This window comes from Schistocerca nitens, chromosome 2, assembly GCF_023898315.1.
Source record: "Schistocerca nitens isolate TAMUIC-IGC-003100 chromosome 2, iqSchNite1.1, whole genome shotgun sequence".
Classification (NCBI taxonomy): Eukaryota; Metazoa; Arthropoda; class Insecta; order Orthoptera; family Acrididae; genus Schistocerca; species Schistocerca nitens.
In genome coordinates, this window is record NC_064615.1 from 794,562,489 (window position 1) to 794,585,245 (window position 22,757).

The following is a 22,757-nucleotide window of genomic DNA, read 5'->3' on the forward strand; positions in this document are numbered from 1 at the left end:
CCACAGGGTTCGATCATGTTTCCCCTTCTGTTCTTGAAATATGTGAATGACTTCGCTTCTTATCTGAAACAAGAAGCCAAGCTGGCACTATTTGCTGATGATGCAAGCATCATTATTAATCCAGTAAAAGTAACTCCAATAGAAAATTGTACAAGTAATGTCTTCGAAAAGTTATTAATTGGTTTTCTGCCAATAGACTTGCTCTGAACCTTGAAAAAACACAGTACATCCAATTTTCTGCTGCAAGGAGTACAGTTCCTTCAATATATATAACAAATAGACAGAAGTCAGTAGCCAGGGTAGAGCATATTGAGTTTTTGGGTGTATGTATAGATGAGAATCTTAATTGGAAAATTCATATTTTGGATCTCCTAAAGCGACTAGGCTCAGAAACTTGTGCAATCAGAATGATTGCCAATTATGAGGATATAGAAATTAGTAAGCTAACATACTTTGCATACTTTCACTCTCTGATGTCAGATGGAATAATATTTTGGGGTAAGTCAACATTTAGGCAAAAAGTATTCACTACTCAGAAGAAAGTGGTTAGAATAATATGTGGGGCTCATAATCACACATCTTGTAGGCATCTTTTTAAAAGGTTAGGAATTCTTGAAATAGCCTCACAGTACATTTACTCAGTAATGAAATTTGTTCTCAACTACATGAACCAATTTAAAAACAATAGTGACATTCATGATTATAATACCAGAAGAAAGAAAGACTTATGCTATCCCCTACTTAACCTGCCTTTGGGACAGAAAGGGGTAAAATATGCTGCTGTAAAACTTTTCAATAAATTACCAGGTGAAATAAAATGTCCGACAGACAGCAGTAATAGTTTAAAAAATAAATTGAAATCGTATCTCCTTGACAACTCCTTCTATACCATAGATGATTTCTTGAATGGGAATAAATAAATCTATAGGTATAAAACTTGCATTTTCTGCCACTTAAGGGAAAGAGTAGGTAACAAAAGTTTTAAGCTTTTTTTTTTTTTTTTAAAAAAAAGGGTGAACCCTGATTCATGTGTGCATATATTATGCACTTGACACATTCTACATCATAACTATTACCATGAGATTTATCAATGAAACACATAACTAGCTAACTAACTATCAAAACTGTTTCGCTTGTCCTAAAGCATATTTGTAAGTTAAAAAGAAAAGACTGTCATAGGACATAAATAACTCAAAAAATATCAAAATGTGGAGATTCTAAACATACAAACAACTTCCAGTATTAGCAATCAGTTGTAAAACACTAGCAAGGAGCTAAAATGTTATAAATACATTATGTCTATCAGCACATCTTTCACAAAGCATATGTTACCTTCAGAGCAGATGTCAAAACAACCTTCCTGGATCTCCAAGCCTTTAATGACTTGTTGGGTCTTACTTCTCTGTACACTTTGCAACATCCCTAGTTACAACAGCAGCATGGAAGTGCATTACCAATTCTTCCACAGTCTTTGGTGAAGTAGAATAAACAGGATCGTGCAAGTGTCCCCAAAGGAAAAAATGCAGGGGATTTTGATCAGACAAAAGCAGAGTCCATGGAACTGTACTACCACTACTGATCCATTTCCCAGGAAAGGCTCTACTTCAGCACGAATGGAGAACTTGGAGGGATGTTGTGTGTAGTAAGAGAACAAAGTGAACGTCTAGAGACAAAACATGTCTTTAAAATTGGGATGATGATGATTCTCTTATTTTCATATTATAATATGCATCACATTGCAAGGCAGCTCCATGCAGAGAGGGAGAATGATAGGAAAGCATGTAGGGGATGAGGCTGAAGTAGCTGCGATGGTAGAGAGGTGGCAAACAAAATCCATGTTGGATAAAAGTTCCCGGTAAATTTACCATGTCAGATTGGGCTAAAAGTGCATAAATTTCATGTTTGCCTTCTTCATCATCATCAGGTGCTAAGTGAAACTGGTGAGGTCTCCGCTTAAAAGCGGGTCCGCTTAAAAGCCGGTCCGCTTAAAAGCCGACAGCATCTGATTGGCTAGGTTACATCCTGACTGTAAGACTTAGCTCTTCATCATGAAGATGATGATGATGATAGCAATCAGCAAAAGCTGGGGATTTTATCTGAATTTGTTACAGCAAGTTAACCAAGAATTTTTGATCCAAGGACTCCATTGCGAAAGGCTTCTTAGCCATAGTCCACATTGTCCAACTGTTTTGTTGCAGACAACAATCAGGCTTATTTGGCTACAGTACATAGTATCATACATTCAAATCTATGAAGAGAATAACAAATGTTGTAACTGATTTTGAACAGTCGTGTACATAAGAGAAATCTTATTTCACTTTGTGACTAGACTGCATGAAATGAGTGAAAATTCACACTTAACAAGCCTTAAGTGTCCAAGCTCTGCAACTTTTCCATTACCGATGAAAATATCAAAAAACTGATTTACCTTTTCTACATTCATTCAATAATTTGTTATGGCGTCATATTCTTTGGCAACTTTTCTTGGAGGAAAAAAATGTTCATCTCTCGTGTGTGACAAGAATAATATGTGATGTCTACTCTTGAATCTCTCGAGGACAGCTCATTAAACAGTTAGGTGTATAGGCAACAGTCTTACAGTAAATTTGCTACTGTATGAAGTTTGTTTTCAACAATCTGTTGCAGTTTTAAAAATAACAGTAACATTCCTCATTACAATAATAGAAAAGGAGAATCTTTACACTAATCACCCATCATCCATAATGTGGGACAGAAGTGAGTGAAGTATTTAGCCCCAAAAGTCTTTTGCTATTAATCCATTCAAGTGAAGAATCTCATCATCATATTACGAATATCCTACAGCTGGGGTAGCTTCTTGCTTTCTGTATTCCACTTCCTTTGATCATGGCAGTCTCCTCCTTGTAGTCCTCTGTCGTCCATTGCATACCAGACCTCTCGACTCCAGCTCTTTGTAGGTCACACACACTTTCTTTTTGCTGCTGTGTTTCACTACGACACTTTGTTTGGCCATCAGCTATCATCAATCATTTTTAGATGTCCTTAGCATTTAAGAAGTTTCATCACTATGGTGTCTGTTATTGATTCCTCGATACCCTTAGCCTTATTCAGTACATGGTACAGCATTGAGATCCCACAACTTTTCCTTCTTAATGTACCATCCCTAGTACATGCAACTTGTTTCTTGGACACTTGTTTATTACCCATTTTTCTGCTCCATATGTAGCGATATTTCAACAACTGAATGCTATATCACCTGTTTCATCCTTTTTTGTTATTCCAAAGGGCTGAGTTCAGTTGTCGTATGACCCTCCTGTCCTGCCCTATTTTATTATTTGTGTCATCTTCACTTTTTTTGTGATGATATCATAACCCCCTAGACACTTAAAAGATGTACAGCCCCTGATTTACTGGCTCCAACTTCCGGATCTTTTATGGCACTGTCACCAGTCTTCAGGTTTTTTTTCCAAGCTAATTGCGAGGCCCCTTCATTCATACCGCTTTTTTAACTTCTGAAGCAGGTACTCAACATCATCCTGGTCTCCTGCTATGATGACCTGTTTATCAGCAAAGAAAAGTGTGTACAAGATTTCCCCCTGTGCCTCCACATTTGTTCCTCCATGTTTTAAGTGCTTTCTCCACATAGATTTTAAATGATGTTGGTGCTACATTATGCCCTTGGTGTAGACTTTTGTAACAGGAAAATCTGGTGATACTGAATGTCCTACTTTGCTGGCATTCACACAGCCTGTATAGAATTGTTTAACTGCTTCAATTTAAATAGTTGACACATCACTATTCTTCATACTTGTCCATACATTGTTTTGTGGTATTGTGTGTCCACAAAGATTAAATAGGTCTCTATTTGTGTGGCAATTCTTTTCTCTGTTATATCCCGTAATGTGAATATTCCTCCAATACATGGGCGTCTTGGTCTAAAAACCACTCTGTTCTTCAGACATTATAGCTCTCATTTCTATTCTTTCTTTTAAGATTTTCCTGTATAATAGTACTGGTGATGGACCGATAATTTCCAGTCCTGCCTATTCCCCTTCTTATAGACCGAGAAGTAAGAGCAGAACTTTTTCATTCCTTGGGTATCTGCTTTACAGATTTCTTATGAGGTTATCTGTCGTGCACTTGGATGTTTGTCTTCTTCTATCAGATTTAACATTACTTGTATTGACTGTATGATAACACTGCAGAAAAAATGCTGTTTGTTAAGGATGTGGGAGTTTTATGGGGCCCCAAATGTGGGTCATAGCATTACGTGCTGGTTTCAGGGATCTACTTTCGCTTTATATGGAAATTGGTGGTTGATGAAGAGTTCGCAATATAAAGTCTTCAGATGTCATTATAATCTGTTAAGTTTGCAGGAGGACTCAGCATGCTTCCTCTGTGGACTTAAACTATCAACCATGGCCTTACATATGAAGGACAATATTGTAGAGAATACTGTCTGTCAAAGTGATGATACATGAGGCAGCCTTTGAAGCTTTGGTGGAGAAAACAAAATTTGGATTAGAGAGGACGAATCCATGACAGAATGAATAAGTAGGGAAATTGGTGAAGATAAAAAAAGGAAGCCTATAATGAATGACTGAGCACTCAGATTGATGAAGACCATAAGATACATAGAGCTAAACAAAAAGAAGCACAAAGGGTCATTACCAAAATTAAAAATTAGGTGTGGCAGAAAGTGGAATATCTAAAGGATAATAAAATTAACTTTAAACATAAACTGAAATCATTATAATTGCTTGACAACTTTTTCTACTCTTTAGAATGTTTTAAGGATGTGTTATTTTCTAATGTGTATTTGTGGGTGTGTTTGAATGTGGTTAAGTGTAAATCAGTGTATGCAAAAAATAACAGCTTGCAAAGATTATCACAAAAGACTATCATGTAAATGGTCAGTATTTTGTCATACTTTTTGTGGAGAAAGAGCATTATGAGTATAAACTAAATCATCCACAATACAGTGAAAACAACATTATGATCCATGGAACAAGTAAATAAGTAACTGTCTTCTTCAAATAATTTGAGGGAATGCTGCCTGTTAAGTTTGTTGAAGACCACCAGTGTTCCAAAAGGTAGGCCTCCCTGTTATTTTAAGGCATTGCCCAATTTGTGCCTTGAAAATGACAAGCGAATTAGCTATCGAAGTATTGGAGTTTTTGACAGATTTTTTCCATGAGTTATTAAAGCATAGTACACACTAGGAAGATTTAAAATTCACAACTATATAGCTAGTTGCTTGTATGTGGGCAATATGTTGAAAATTATAATTATGTCACTCACAACAAGTGAATGTCTGCATACTACATAGGATACAAATTCCCATTCAATTAAAGATAGCAAGTTCTCCTATCCTATTTAGGTAGATGATATTCTGACAGACAAAAGCATGATTTCAAACCCTGAGTCTTTAAAACCAAAAACTATTATTACCTTACTTTGTTTCACAGTCTATAACATAATACTATTGTCACTGCTGTCTGAGTCTGTGTCCAAACCATTTGATTGTAAATTTAATATGACTTGTTCAAGACTTTTACATCCATCTACATCTCCCAGTAAATCCTCTTCCTGGTCAAACTGCTGCAGAACAAATCAGTTTACGGGATATGTATACATGATTAGTGTTAATATTAATGAGCATATTATTTTTCAGTCCTACTCATGTACTCACTACACTTGAAAAAACTAGCATGTCTTCCCCCTTTTCTTCCCCCCCCCCCCCCCCCCAAACACAAATTCATCCACGGAATATTTTTCTTTTTATCCCAGGGCACAATTCCCACTTTTCTGTTGTTTGTGCTTTATGTTTTTTCTGTAACAGCTGAATGACAACTGGCAGTGTCAGTTACAGTGACCAACTTCAGAGCAAGGTATCATAAGAACTGTTCAGTGGATCACTTCTTAAAAGTGGCAACATACATTTCTGAATGATAGTCTCTGCTGTTTTTTTACACCTGAATACAAGTTTGCTTTCCGGAGCAAAACCAGAGGAAGAACCATTATCCAACAACTTTTTCCTGTGGGAACTTTAAAATTGTCAGTACTATCACTCATTTTCCAGCATGTTTTCCCAGAATGATTATGCTTCACCCACATTTCATTAAGGTAATACACTGTTGAACTACCTCTCTTACTTCAGGCATCTTTCTCATGAGTATGACTCGTGTTGCAGGTATGTCACTTTTTTACATTTAAAACTTTCTTCTGTTGTGTATTGAATTGAATTTTATTTGATCCTGTAAGATTACATTGTGTACAGTAAATGTACGTGTAATATAGGACATGTCAAAGTATTAAAATTCTTTATCACTTATTTTTCTACACCTTTAGCTTACATTTTTACATCACCGATAACGAGTAACAATATATACAAATTTAATGGCATAAGTATTCTGCAACACTGTAAAACTCTTTTTCAATGAGATACTCTTTAAGTTTCTTTGTAAAGTCATTGTGAAGTACACTATCTTGCAGGGTTTTGGGCAGACTTCTTAGTACTCTGATACCAGAGTACTGGGGTCCTTTTTCTAGCATTGCCAGTCGGTGGGGTATGCTCTGTACTTCATTCTTCTTTCTTGTATTGTGGGTGTGTACACTAGCATTTGTAATCCAGTCCTCACTACCTTTTGTGATGTACACTATTGTTTTGTATATATACAACGATGAAAAAGTTAAGATACCTAAATTCTTGAAACAGTTTCTGCATGTTTCAGAGGTCTTTCTTCTTAAAATGGTCCTAATTGCTTTTTTTTGTAATGTGAACACTCGTTTTGTCTCTTGTTTGTTTGAGTTTCCCCACACAGTCACTCCATACTGTAAGTATGGTTCGAAAAGTCCATGATACACTGTACACAGAAGGTTCTTGTCTGAATACTGTGATAGCTGCATCATTAAGAATATGACAGAGCTCAGTTTCTTACAGACATTGTTAATATGTTTTTTCCATTTCAGTTCATTATCCACAAGAATACCTAAGAATCTAGCAGATTCTACTTCTTCCAGCCTTGTTCCATCAACCTCTAAATCCATGTCTACAGCCTTTTCCTTGTTTTTAAACACTGCATACATAGTCTTTTTTAGATTTATAACCAGTTCATTTTCCAACAGCCATTGAACTGTGACATTTGCAGATATGTATGCTCTTCTCTCAAGCTGTTCCATATTTTGGTCACTATTTAGTATTGTCATGTCATCAGCATACAATATTTTCTTTTCTTCCTCCTCAACACCTATATCATTAACAAATACATTAAATAACAATGGAACATCCTCCTCTAGAATTGCTTTTCCTCAATGGTAATTGTCAATATCAATATTATTTTTTGAATTTTGGACAGGTCAAAATTATCTCAGTTGCTTTTTTAAAACTTTCATGTAACTTCATGCACAGTATGTTATATTTCAAGCTAAAATTTATGAAAAGGAATTACTTAATAAAAAATATTAGTCTTGATGTTACAGTCGATAAGTACTAGCTCTGAATGTGAATGTACAGTTTCTCTCTCTCTCTCTCTCTCTCTCTCTCTCTCTCTCTCTCTCTCTCTCTCTCTCTCTCTCTCTCTCTACCCCTCCCTCTCCCTCCATCCCTCTCCCTCTCCCCCCCCCCTCTCTTTTTTTTTTAAATTACGACAAAATATTTGCACACTTAAAATTTCTGTCGCTAATTATGTAATCCAGCACTGTTTACTATGTTTATTTCTGGATTCAGTTACGAAATAATAATTGTAAATAATAAGGTAACAAAAACTAGTAGAAATTCATTTGTTAGGAAAAATTGTAAACCCTTTGAAATACTGTTATATCCGCAGAGTGAGAGAGTCGTAAGCATGCCTATGATGTGATCGGAAATATTTTTGTGTGAACAATGTAATTTTGGTTTTGTTAATGTGAAAAATCAAAATACTGTATGATATACTAAAATATGAGAAAATATATTTACGCAAAAAAATGCTGCAACAACACTCTTCAGATTTATTTAGTTCAAACCAACCATGAGGACCTGATGTGACATTTTTCAGCTTCAAGAATCAGACCCTTAGACAAGAAGAACTGGTGTCAAGTCAAACATGACAAGCTAAGTAAATTAGAAAGTTTATTGTAATCTTCGCTCCTCTCAAATCTTCATAAAAGACATTTGTAATGTGGATTGTAGATGGAAGTTGGAAGGAGGGGGTGGATTACAGTTGTTACTTTTAATGTATTTAACATCAGTATCTTTTTAAATTCCTCGCATTCACCACTGCATTTGAACCCAATTTTCTCATGCTGGAATGATTGCTTTCACCCATGCCTCATCAAGGTATCAAGGCTTCATCACTGTTGAACTACCTTCTTCTCTTATTTCAGGCCTCTTTCTTAGGAATATGACTCATCTACATCTACATCTACATCCATACTCTGCAAGCCACCTGACGGTGTGTGGCAGAGGGTACCTTGAGTACATCTATCAGTTCTCCCTTCTATTGCAGTCTCGTATTGTTCGTGGAAAGAAGGGTTGTCTTTATGCTTCTGTGTGGGCTCTAATCTCTCTGATTTTATCCTCATGGTCCCTTCGCGAGATATACGTAGGAGGGAGCAATATACTGCTTGACTCTTCGTTGAAGGTATCTTCTCGAAACTTCAACAAAAGCCCATACCGAGTTACTGAGCGTCTCTCCTGCAGAGTCTTCCGCTGGAATTTATCTATCATCTCCGTAATGCTTTCGCGATTACTAAATGATCCTGTAACAAAGCGCGCTGCTCTCTGTTGGATCTTCTCTATCTCTTCTATCAACCCTATCTGGTACGGATCCCACACTGCTGAGCAGTATTCAAGCAGTGGGCGAACAAGCGTACTGTAACCTACTTCCTTTGTTTTCTGATTGCATTTCCTTAGGATTCTTCCAGTGAATCTCAGTCTGGAATCTGCCTTACCGACGCTCAACTTTATATGATCATTCCATTTTAAATCACTCCTAGTGCGTACTCCCAGATAATTTATGGAATTAACTGCTTCCAATTGCTGACCTGCTATTTTGTAGCTAAATGATAAGGGATCTATCTTCCTATGTATTCGCAGCACATTACACTTGTCTACATTGAGATTCAATTTCCATTCCCTGCACCATGCGTCAATTCGCTGCAGATCCTCGTGCATTTCAGTACAATTTTCCATTGTTACAACCTCTCGATATACCACAGCATCATCCGCAAAAAGCCTCAGTGAACATCCGATGTTATCCACAAGGTCATTTATGTATATTGTGAATAGCAACGGTCCTACGACACTCCCCTGTGGCACACCTGAAATCACTCTTACTTCGGAAGATTTCTCTCCATTGAGAATGACATGCTGCATTCTGTTATCTAGAAACTCTTCATTCCAATCACAATTGGTCTGATAGCCCACATGCTCTTACTTTGTTCATTAAACGACTGTGGGGAACTGTATCGAATGCCTTGCGGAAGTCAAGAAACACGGCATCTACCTGTGAACCCATGTCTATGGCTCTCTGAGTCTCGTGGACGAATAGCGCGAGCTGGGTTTCACACGACCGTCTTTTTCAAAACCCATGCTGATTCCTACAGAATAGATTTCTAGTCTCCAGGTTTGTCACTCCTCTACATTGGAACTGTCTTTTCATTGTTACTTTTAATGTACTTAATATCAGTATATTTCAAAATTGTTTGCACTGACTCACCATTAGATTTGAAGTCAATTTTCTCATGCTTAGTTAGAATGGAGAGTCACCATTTATATATATTTCAAACTTGGAGTGCCTTAAAACATCCGTGTCAGAACTACCCAGCTGTGTTATATGTTTCATGCAATTTCAGTGCATTCCAGGCAAAACAAAATCAACTTTTCCTGATGTTTTCACAGCTGTAACACTTTTCCAGTTAGGTGTATTGTTCTCTTGCAGGTACCACATGCATCTGCAATCTGTTCCTGTCTTCAAAATGTCAACTTAGGATTCCCACTAGAAAAAATGATAAACATGGTACACAGTCCACCTTGCGTACTTGTGAAGCACCTCTCATTTATTGCTCCCACCTAACATATTTAGTTAGAAGTCACACTAAAACATTTTAGACACACATTCACAGCTATAATGCTAAAAGAAAGTACCAACAGTTGAATGAAGAATCTGGTTGCTTTGTGGATAAAGTTGTATTATGAATGAAATTGAATGACGATGTATGGCAACAGTGCTGCCTGCAGGAGAGAGATTCACACCATATTACTAGGTGCTCAGAAAGAGCAGCATCTAATGGCAGGTGATGTGTCTAACAGCTGAAAATTGGGTCACCTTCCTATATAATTCATATTACAGTATTAAGTAATTCCTGAATTTTGTGTAAGACATTTTATAATTACTGTGTAATGGCTGAAAATCCAGGTTCCGTACTATGCAATCTAAAATTATTAAATAAAAAAATTATATACTGGTACATCTAGATCTAGAATCAAATTCTCCGCCTTCTGTATTCTACTCTACACGGAGCCCTAACTGGCGGCATTGCTGTACTATGTTGAATGAAGTAAATGTCATGTGTGTTTATAGTGTTGCCGAATTGTAATTTTTTGATGTCTCTGGTTTAGAGACAATATGCATTGGACAAATTGTGTTAGAGACATATCTGTAATGCCTGTATATTTACTTACTTTTAAATATTAATAATTCTATCTTGTTATCAAAGCTTTTGTAGCACAGATTAATGAATTTAATAAAAATTCATATATATATATATATATATATATATATATATATATATATATATATATATATATATCTAAAAACAAAGATGATGTGACTTACCAAACGAAAGCGCTGGCACGTCGATAGACACACAAACAAACACAAACATACACACAAAATTCAAACTTTCGCAACAAACTGTTGCCTCATCAGGAAAGAGGGAAGGAGAGGGAAAGACGAAAGGATGTGGGTTTTAAGGGAGAGGGTAAGGAGTCATTCCAATCCCGGGAGCGGAAAGACTTACCTTAGGGGGAAAAAAGGACAGGTATACACTCGCACACACACACATATCCATCCACACATTACAGACACAAGCAGACATATTTGTCTGTCTGCTTGTGTCTGTAATGTGTGGATGGATATGTGTGTGTGTGCGAGTGTATACCTGTCCTTTTTTCCCCCTAAGGTAAGTCTTTCCGCTCCCGGGATTGGAATGACTCTTTACCCTCTCCCTTAAAACCCACATCCTTTCGTCTTTCCCTCTCCTTCCCTCTTTCCTGATGAGGCAACAGTTTGTTGCGAAAGCTTGAATTTTGTGTGTATGTTTGTGTTTGTTTGTGTGTCTATCGACGTGCCAGCGCTTTCGTTTGGTGAGTCACATCATCTTTGTTTTTAGATATATTTTTCCCACGTCGAATGTTTCCCTCTATATATATATATATATATATATATATATATATATATATATATATATATATATATATTTGCAATGTAAAAATTGAGTTTTCTTTTTATGAGAGGACTTCAAAAGTAAGCTACACATTATTATGGCAGGCCAAGTAAATTCTACTTAACACTGCACTACGTTTCAAAGGGACAGAGATACATATCACTATTTTCCAAAATATTCACCAAGTTTCTGTAAACAACAGTCAGAACATTCTACTATTCGGTCAATTCCTTGATGATAGAATTCCATTCATTTGTCTCAGAGCCATTAGAGAACTGCCATGTGAACATGCTCATCCTTGTAAAAACTCTTTTCTCCCACACGTTCTTTCAGCTTGCCGAAAAGCTGGAATGGTACACGATATGGACTGTATGGCAGATGTTGCCAGGGCTCCCATTAAAAAAAATGAAGCAAACCTTGTCTTGTATACACCATGCTAAGTGTTGCATTATCATGCAGGAGAATAGTGCATTGTCATACAGGAGAACAGTGCCTTTTCTTAATTTTCCACTCTTCTTGTTCTCTGTGTTTTGCCCACAAGAATAGAACCATCCTATGTACTTCAACTTTGGATTAACCTTCCAGGTGTTGCGCACCATTTCACTTGCACCCTGTGATGCGCCTGTTATCTTTACTGCAGCAGAACTGTATCTTTAGGAAACTCAGAACATATTCTCTGTCCTGACTGTGCACTAATCATGTCATGCAGTGCTCTTATGGGACAACGTGTGTCACTTAGTTTCAGAAGTCCTTAGTTATAATATTTTCATGTGTTTTAGTTTTTTTTTTCTTTCTAGCTGTGTGAGATTTAACCTGTGCTCTGAAAGCTGAAGATGCTTTTAAAAATTTTTATTGCGATAGTCTAAGTCATAAATGGCAATTTTAAATTGAGACTGTTACAACAAATATATTTAAAAATATATGGTTGCAACATCTCTCATGGCAGTATGTCATCCATTATCAAGATTGTTTCTCTGAAAGTTATTTACGTTATTACAGGTTTGGTTTAACAACAAAGGATGGATTTCGTCTGTAGCATATATGAATGCCATAAATAATGTTATACTAAGGATGCTACTGCCAGAAAATAAAAGTGAAGTTACACATAACTTTGGAATTCAGGTCATTAATCATCCAATGAATTTTACTTTGAACCAGATGACTGAAGTTTTAAAGTAAGTGTCTTTATTAAATGTGGTTTCTGTTGTGTTTGTATACATTTTACACTGTAAACAATTGACCATATTATTTAGTGTTATTGTTTTTCAAGAATTATGTTACAGTCACATTGTATGCCTGCAATGCAGTCTAAAAATGACTCACAATGTTCAATGTCTTTCTCTCAAGGCTCGTAAATTGCTTTTTAAGTGTGTGGTTAGATATATTAATTTTTTTTCCCATAAACTACTAAAAAAAATTTTGATACCACTCTTAAGACTTGTATCTTTTGATTGGAAACCTCTTTCTCAATATTCTACAGAAAATTGCTATGTACAGGTAGCCAAAGTGGTGGAGAGAAAAGTAAATCTGCATTTTCAGTGCAGTGCAGTAGTGTGTGTGATATTTCCCATCTTCAGTGGGACAGTGTGGCTTGGGTGCACTACTCAGTCTGTCAACAGGCCTCAAAGGTTCATTTCAAGGCTTACCCATCTGCACACCATCACTTCACTTAACAGTGACAGGGGTGCACACCATCACTTCACAGCGACAGGGGTAACTAGCATGAGAAGTTGCCTGGAGAATTGGTGTGCACCACAGCTACTTCATTTGAACATTCAGCCATTGTTATGAGACTCAGAACATTAAAGACCTGCCTCATGAGGGTTGCCCATGATCAACAATATCCATCTAATAACTACTACTTTCAGATTATTTCTTGTTAGTACCTCAAGGAAAATGCAACGCAACTTAACCCAGGCAGTATGCGACTTTTTTCACATGCTCAGTTTGACCTCTTGGTATCCTTTATAAACAACAATAGAAAACCTCGCACACTATGGGTCAATGGTATGGGTTTCCTTCACCAATTGTAGGATTTGTCTGACACCTGATGGTAGTCTTAGAAGAATGCCAGGGACCAACGTATGTTGCACGTATGTAGTTCCTTGGTTTCAGCAGGTACATCTACATCTACATCTAATTCTACATCTACATCTACATTTATACTCCGCAAGCCACCCAACGGTGTGTGGCGGAGGGCACTTTACGTGCCACTGTCATTACCTCCCTTTCCTGTTCCAGTCGCGTATGGTTCGCGGGAAGAACAACTGTCTGAAAGTCTCCGTGCGCGCTCTAATCTCTCTAATTTTACATTCTTGATCTCCTCGGGAGGTATAAGTAGGGGGAAGCAATATATTCGATACCTCATCCAGAAACGCACCCTCTCGAAACCTGGCGAGCAAGCTACACCGCGATGCAGAGCGCCTCTCTTGCAGAGTCTGCCACTTGAGTTTATTAAACATCTCCATAACGCTATCACGGTTACCAAATAACCCTGTGACGAAATGCGCCGCTCTTCTTTGGATCTTCTCTATCTCCTCCGTCAACCTGATCTGGTACGGATCCCACACTGATGAGCAATACTCAAGTATTGGTCGAACGAGTGTTTTGTAAGCCACCTCCTTTGTTGATGGACTACATTTTCCAAGCACTCTCCCAATGAATCTCAACCTGGTACCCACCTTACCAACAGTTAATTTTATATGATCATTCCACTTCAAATCGTTCCGCACGCATACTCCCAGATATTTTACAGAAGTAACTGCTACCAGTGTTTGTTCCGCTATCATATAATCATACAATAAAGGATCCTTCTTTCTATGTATTCGCAATACATTACATTTGTCTATGTTAAGGGACAGTTGCCACTCCCTGCACCAAGTGCCTATCCGCTGAAGATCTTCCTGCATTTCGCTACAATTTTCTAATGCTGCAACTTCTCTGTATACTACAGCATCATCCGCGAAAAGCCGCATGGAACTTCCGACACTATCTACTAGGTCATTTATATATATTGTGAAAAGCAATGGTCCCATAACACTCCCCTGTGGCACGCCAGAGGTTACTTTGTCTGTAGACGTCTCACCATTGATAACAATATGCTGTGTTCTGTTTGCTAAAAACTCTTCGATCCAGCCACACAGCTGGTCTGATATTCCGTAGGCTCTTACTTTGTTTATCAGGCGACAGTGCGGAACTGTATCAAACGCCTTCCAGGGTCTCATGAACAAATAAAGCGAGTTGGGGTCTCACACGATCGCTGTTTCCGGAATCCATGTTGATTCCTACATAGTAGATTCTGGGTTTCCAAAAATGACATGATACTCGAGCAAAAAACATGTTCTAAAATTCTACAACAGATCGACGTCAGAGATATAGGTCTATAGTTTTGCGCATCTGCTCGACGACCCTTCTTGAAGACTGGGACTACCTGTGCTCTTTTCCAATCATTTGGAACCCTCCGTTCCTCTAGAGACTTGCGGTACACGGCTGTTAGAAGGGGGGCAAGTTCTTTCGCGTACTCTGTGTAGAATCGAATTGGTATCCCGTCAGGTCCAGTGGACTTTCCTCTGTTGAGTGATTCCAGTTGCTTTTCTATTCCTTGCACACTTATTTCGATGTCAGCCATTTTTTCGTTTGTGCGAGGATTTAGAGAAGGAACTGCAGTGTGGTCTTCCTCTGTGAAACAGCTTTGGAAAAAGGTATTTAGTATTTCAGCTTTACGCGTGTCATCCTCTGTTTCAATGCCATCATCATCCTGGAGTGTCTGGATATGCTGTTTCGAGCCACTTACTGATTTAACGTAAGACCAGAACTTCCTAGGATTTTCTGTCAAGTCAGTACATAGAATTTTACTTTCGAATTCACTGAACGCTTCATGTATAGCCCTCCTTACGCTAACTTTGACATCGTTTAGCTTCTGTTTGTCTGAGAGGTTTTGGCTGCGTTTAAACTTAGAGTGAAGCTCTCTTTGCTTTCGCAGTAGTTTCCTAACTTTGTTGTTGTACCACGGTGGGTTTTTCCCGTCCCTCACAGTTTTACTCGGCACATACCTGTCTAAAACGCATTTTATGATTGCCTTGAACTTTTTCCATAAACACTCAACATTGTCAGTGTCGGAACAGAAATTTTCGTTTTGATCTGTTAGGTAGTCTGAAATCTGCCTTCTATTACTCTTACTAAACAGATAAACCCTCCTCCCTTTTTTTATATTCCTATTAACTTCCATATTCAGGGATGCTGCAACGGCCTTGTGATCACTGATTCCCTGTTCTGCACATACAGATTCGAAAAGTTCGGGTCTGTTTGTTATCAGTAGGTCCAAGATGTTATCTCCACGAGTCGGTTCTCTGTTTAATTGCTCGAGGTAATTTTCGGATAGTGCACTCAGTATAATGTCACTCGATGCTCTGTCCCTACCACCCATCCTAAACATCTGAGTGTCCCAGTCTATATCTGGTAAATTGAAATCTCCACCTAAGACTATAACATGCTGAGAAAATTTATGTGAAATGTATTCCAAATTTTCTCTCAGTTGTTCTGCCACTAATGCTGCTGAGTCGGGAGGTCGGTAAAAGGAGCCAATTATTAACCTAGCTCGGTTGTTGAGTGTAACCTCCACCCATAATAATTCACAGGAACTATCCACTTCTACTTCACTACAGGATAAACTACTACCAGCAGCAACGAACACTCCACCACCGATTGCGTGCAATCTATCCTTTCTAAACACAGTCTGTACCTTTGTAAAAATTTCGGCAGAATTTATCTCTGGCTTCAGCCAGCTTTCTGTACCTATAACGATTTCAGCTTAGGTGCTTTCTATCAGCGCTTGAAGTTCCGGTACTTTACCAACGCAGCTTCTACAGTTGACAATTACAATACTGATTGCTGCTTGGTCCCCGCATGTCCTGACTTTGCCCCCCGCCCGTTGAGGCTGTTGCCCTTTCTGTACTTGCCCAAGGCCATCTAACCTAAAAAACCGCCCAGCACACTCCACACAACCCCTGCTACCCGTGTAGCTGCTTGTTGCATGTAGTGGACTCCTGACCTATCCAGCGGAACCCGAAACCCCACCACCCTATGGCGCAAGTCGAGGAATCTGCAGCCCACATGGTCGCAGAACCGTCTCAGCCTCTTATTCAGACCCTCCACTTGGCTCTGTACCAAAGGTCCGCAGTCAGTCCTGTCGACGATGCTGCAGATGGTGAGCTCTGCTTTCATCCCGCTAGTGAGACTGGCAGTCTTCACCAAATCAGATAGCCGCCGGAAGCCAGAGAGGATTTCCTCCGATCCATAGCGACACACATCATTGGTGCCGACATGAGCGACCACCTGCAGATGGGTGCACCCTGTACCCTTCATGGCATCCGGAAGGACCCTTTCCACATCTGGAATGACTCCCCCCGGTATGCACACGGAGTGCACATTGGTTTTCTTCCCCTCTCTTGCTGCCATTTTCCTAAGGGGCCCCATAACGCGCCTGACGTTGGAGCTCCCAACTACCAGTAAGCCCACCCTCTGCGACCGCCCGGATCTTGCAGACTGAGGGGCAACCTCTGGAATAGGACAAGCAGCCATGTCAGGCCGAAGATCAGTATCAGCCTGAGACAGAGCCTGAAACCGGTTCGTCAGACAAACTGGAGAGGCCTTCCATTCAGCCCTCCGGAATGTCTTTCGCCCCCTGCCACACCTTGAGACTACCTCCCACTCTACCACAGGTGAGGGATCAGCCTCAATGCGGGCAGTATCCCGGGCAACCACAGTCTTAGTCCGATCAGGGGATGCGTGGGACGAGCTGGCCATCCCCGACAAACCCCCATCCGGACCCCCACAGTGATGCCCATTGGCAACAGCCTCAAGCTGTGTGACCGAAGTCAACACTGCCTGAAGCTGGGAGCGAAGGGACGCCAACTCAGCCTGCATCCGAACACAGCAGTTGCAGTCCTTATCCATGCTAAAAACTGTTGTGCAAAGAACGTCTGAACTAATCTACAGAGAGCGCAAACAAATCGACAAAATTTAAATGGTTATTAAAATACAAGATTGCCTAGTAAATGCAGTAATGCTGCTACTTGCGCACTGCTGACACACTGCTCGGCGGCGGAAGGAGACTACGCGATTTTACACTATTCAGGTACTAAAACGCGATGCTACAACTCTCAAATACTATAATACGCCCGAAATTTATGAATTAAACAATGCAAGTACCAAAAACACGCAAAGAAATTAAGAATTAAACTATGTAACAAATGAGTGAGCTAGGAGTATACGACTTGCTGCTGCAGCTGCTTATCCAACGGCGGCAGGGAGCACACTGACTGTGACCAACTGACAATGGCCGTTCAAAACAAAAACAGAAGACAAACGACTACGCGAATTTACACTATTCAGGTACTAAAACGCGATGCTACAACTCAAATACTATAATACGCCCGAAATTTATGAATTAATCAATGCAAGCACCAAAAACACGCAAAGAAATTAAGAATTAAACTATGTAACAAATGAGTGAGCTAGGAGTATACGACTTGCTGCTGCAGCTGCTTATCCAACGGCGGCAGGGAGCACACTGACTGTGACCAACCGACAATGGCCGTTCAAAACAAAAACAGAAGACAAACGACTACGCGAATTTACACTATTCAGGTACTAAAACGTGATGCTACAACTCAAATACTATAATACGCCCGAAATTTATGAATTAATCAATGCAAGTACCAAAAACACGCAAAGAAATTAAGAATTAAACTATGTAACAAATGAGTGAGCTAGGAGTATATGACTTGCTGCTGCAGCTGCTTATCCAACGGCGGCAGGGAGCACACTGACTGTGACCAACTGACAATGGCCGTTCAAAACAAAAACAGAAGATAAACGACTACGCGAATTTACACTATTCAGGTACTAAAACGCAATGCTACAACTCTCAAATTCTATAATACGCCCGAAATTTGTGAATTAAACAATGCAATTACCAAAAACACGCAAAGAAATTAAGAATTAAACTATGTAACAAATGAGTGAACTAGGAGTATACGACTTGCTGCTGCAGCTGCTTATCCAACGGCGGCAGGGCAGGTAGTTCAGCCAGTTTCATGTATGGTTACTGGATGTTACTCATTGCTATCAAGAATCATTTTGGCATTGTAAAGCATCTGGAAGAGATCCTCTGACCTATTGTCTAGTTAATAATTCAGCATTTGAGCACTGAGTTCACCTTTCAAGATGATAATGTTTGAGCACACCAGGCCCACCTCACAGACACCTTCCTGCATCAGGCGAGAATCAGCCTATTCAAATGATGTGTGGTATCTGTTGACATCAACCAAACTGAGCATAAACACCTTCCAAACAGGCCTTGGAAGGCCCAACTATACCGACCGGCCACCATGTCATCCTCAGTCCACAGGCATCACTGGATGGGATATGGAGGAGCATGTGATCTCCCAGCCGTATGTCAGTTTATGAGACCAGAGCTGCTACTTCTCAATCAAGTAGCTCCTCAGTTTGCCTCACTAGGGCTGAATGCACCCAGCTCGCCAACAGCGTGACAAGGCCACTGGCAAGTTGAGAATGCTTGGGTCATATTGAAACTTAAGTGCATAGTCACAGGAATACTCCACACACTGGAAAGTCATCATCTAAAAGTAGGACAGGCTTAAGCGGCAATGTCTCAAACCCTGTGTGGACAGCATATGAAGTTGTTACAATACATGAGGTGTAGCAACAGGGTATTGAATGTGATCTGTGGCTTTCCCATTGTATGTGCTGCTTCCTAGGATCTCAGGTGTACTGCAGGATCCAGTCGTTGAAGGTCCACAATATTTTGGTGATCAACTATTCTGTTATCAATAGTTGCTACTGACAGAATTAAGTGCCTGTGGCTTGCTGGCAGTATTTATACCTGCCAGTTCAGAGTTTTGCCCTTGCTTGCCCTGTACTGTCCTCATTGGTGGGGGTACAATGATGAGTGGAGGGGGTAGGGAGCCTCGGTTACCTTCCGCCCACTGTTTCTGTCACATCTACCATCTGGGTGTCACATTCTTCTTTGATGGAGCTAAGTATCGGCTCCCATACCTTGCTTAGTTGAAAGCCTGTGTCCCTGTTGATTAAATTATCAGTTGCATGGACTTCAGTTCTTTGAAAATGCAGTTCCAAGTTTTATCAGTGATAGCCAGGACCTTCGTCTGCTGGTTATTCATTTTATGTCCATCTTCAGTTCAGTGTTCTGTTATTGCTGAATTGTTGGACTGCAGCAAGCTGGTGTGGCACTCATGTTCTGCGCATCATTCTTCAATTGTGCGGATCATTTGTCAACATAAATTTTTTAGGATCACACAGAACGTGATACACCCTCTCTTTTTTCAGGCTTTGGTCATCTTTAACTATCCCTAATAAAGCTTGTATTTTTGATAGTGGGTGGAAAGTTGGCGCTACATGGTGTTTTCACGGTAGTGTTCCATTTTCTGACAATATTTTGCATCAAATGTTATGAAAGTGGTTTTCTTATCATGCACTTCAGTTTTTTCATCATCCACGTTATTCTTGTAGCTAATGAGTCACAGGGCTGCCCGAATCTATCAGTTGCTGTATTGATTCTTGTGGAAGACTGATTTCAGGTGACACAACTCTGCCTTCAGACTTGGTTTGTCGGAAATGGAGTGTGCCTTGCTTAGTAGAGTCTTGAGGATGCTGTACTTCTGTGAGTGGATGGTGGCAGCTGGAGGCATGGAGATATAAATCTGAATGCATTGTTTATTTATTTATTTACATGTCAAGTTCCATAGGACCAAATTAATGACCAAATCTCCAAGGTCATGGAACATCACAGTACATGAAATTACAACATGAAAGGAATAACAGGTAAAAATAAAATGTTTATGAACCCAAAAAAGTCAATTCATAAGTTTAAGTAAACCCAGTCAGCAGTACAACAAGAATCAGCTTAATTTTTCAAGGAACTCCTCAACGGAATAGAAGGGGTGACCCATGAGGAAACTCTTCAGTTTTGATTTGAAAGTGCCTGCATTACTGCTAAGATTTTTGAATTTGAGTGGTAGCTCATTGAAAATAGATGCAGCAGTATACTGCACACCTCTCTGCACAAGAGTCAAAGAAGTGCGATCCAAATGCATATTGGATTTCTGCCTAGTATTAACTGAGTGAAAGCTGCTAATTCTTGGGGATAAGCTAATGTGTTAACAAGAAATGACAGTAAGGAACATACATATTGAGAGGCCAATGCCAAAATATCCAGACTCATGAACAGGGGTCGACATGAGATTCGTGAACTTACACCACTTATTGTCCAAACCACCCGTTTCTGAACCAAAAAGATCCTTTTAGAATGGGGAGACCTACCTCAAATTATAATGCCAGATGACATAAGTGAATGAAAATAACCAAAGTACTCTCATTTTTGTGTCAAATGATCACTCACTTCAGATACCGTTTGAATAGTAAAAATGGCAGCATTAAGTCTTTGAACAAGATCCTGAACATGGGCTTCCCACAACAGTTTACTATCTATCTGAACACCTAGAAATTTGAACTGTTCAGTTTCACTAATCATATGCTCATTCTGTGAAATCAAAACGCCAGGTTTTGTTGAATTGTGTGTTAGATACTATAAAAACTAAGTCTTACTGTGATTTAGCATTAGTTTATTTTCTACAAGCCATGAATTTGGGTCATGAACAACACTATTTGAAACCGGACCAATGTAGCACACAACATCCTTTACATCATCATCAGCAGCAGCAAACAGAGATATTTTAGAGTTACCCGTAATACTAGAGGGCATGTTGTTGTTGTGGTCTTCAGTCCTGAGACTGGTTTGATGCAGCTCTCCATGCTACTCTATCCTGTGCAAGCTTCTTCATCTCCCAGTACCTATTGCAACCTACATCCTTCTGAATCTGTTTAGTGTATTCATCTCTTGGTCTCCCTTTACGATTTTTACCCTCCACGCTGCCCTCCAATACTAAATTGGTGGTCCCTTGATGCCTCAGAATATGCCCTACCAACCGATCCCTTCTTCTAGTCAAGTTGTGTCACAAATTTCTCTTCTCTCCCATTCTATTCAATACTTCCTCATTAGTTATGTGATCTACCCATCTAATCTTCAGCATTCTTCTTTAGCACCACATTTCGAAAGCTTCTGTTCTCTTCGTGTCTAAACTATTTATCGTCCATGTTTCATTTCTATACATGGCTACACTCTAGAGGAGGCATATCATTTATATAAATAAGGAACAGTAGTAGCCCCAACACTGATCCCTGGGGCACCCCCATTTGGCTGTACCCCACTCAGACCCCATACCAAAACCATACTCAATCTCCACCCTGTTGCCACTCCCATCATGCACTGCTGCTGTTGCTTGCAGTGTGGCTTCAGCTGTCAGAGGCTGCAGTCTTGTGTATGTGTGTATGTGAGTTGTGATTGAGTGTGTGAGTGCTTGTGTGTCTGTCATCTATTTTTGACAAAGGTCTTGATGGCCAAAAGCTTACATTGTGACAGTCTTTTTGTTGTGCCTATCTGCGACTCAGCATCTCCATTATATGGTGAGCAGCAACTTTCTTTTTCATAATATTGTTACATTCCATCCTGGATTTTCCATTGTTTGATTTCATTTTAGTGTAAAGATCATCATACGAGGTAGAAGCTCCATGAAGTAATATGTTTCTTGACTCACTTTGGACATGTTCTCTTCAAACTGATTTAATAAGGCTGCTAGCAGTGCACATCTTCCTTCTTGTAATGTGTCCTACAGCAGTTCATTGAGCAGTTCCATGACACTCTCAAACTGAGTGCACAACTCATGAATCGTACAGCTTTTCTTTGACTATTTTCTGTCTCTTTCATTAATACAGGTAGATAATCAATACTCAAGAATTTGCAGAACAAGATTTTTGTAAATTTTTTCTTTCGTGTGTAAATTACACATTGTTAGAATTCTACCAATAAATCTGATCCACCATAAGTAACTTCAGACACATATTCTAATATACCTGAACATTGTGAGTAATTCTAGAAATTTATCGCTGATCATCTAATCAGTGGTATCAGTTCATTTTGTGCATTAAGTTACATTTGTCCATGTCAAGGATCAGCTGCTAATCTTTGCTCCAGGCACTGATCATCTCCAAGTTTCTGCACATTTCACAACAAATTTCTGAAGATCTCACATCCCTGTGCGCTCAGCTGCTTAATTTGCTAGCAGTCTCACAGGTCTACAGACTTTCTCTACAACATGGTTTATCTATACTATCGGCCATTAAAATTGTGGTATATGAAGATCGTATACAAGAAACATAAAATTGGCATAAAGTGCAGTACATGCTTA

At 39.3% G+C, this 22,757-nt stretch overlaps 1 protein-coding gene across 4 annotated transcripts in view; it reads left to right on the top strand.

Moving 5' to 3' along the window:
* The window catches only part of LOC126237047 (ATP-binding cassette sub-family A member 7-like), a 607,922-nt gene that overhangs the window by 410,855 nt on the left and 174,310 nt on the right, over positions 1-22,757 (top strand). For all 4 annotated transcript variants that reach the window (XR_007545025.1, XR_007545024.1, XR_007545023.1 and 1 more), the window contains exon 34: positions 12,409-12,584. Coding sequence is in view for 1 of the 4 variants with exons in the window: in XM_049946811.1 (XP_049802768.1) it covers positions 12,409-12,584 (176 nt within the window). In the remaining 3 variants the exon portion in view is untranslated. The remainder of the gene's footprint in view (positions 1-12,408; positions 12,585-22,757) is intronic.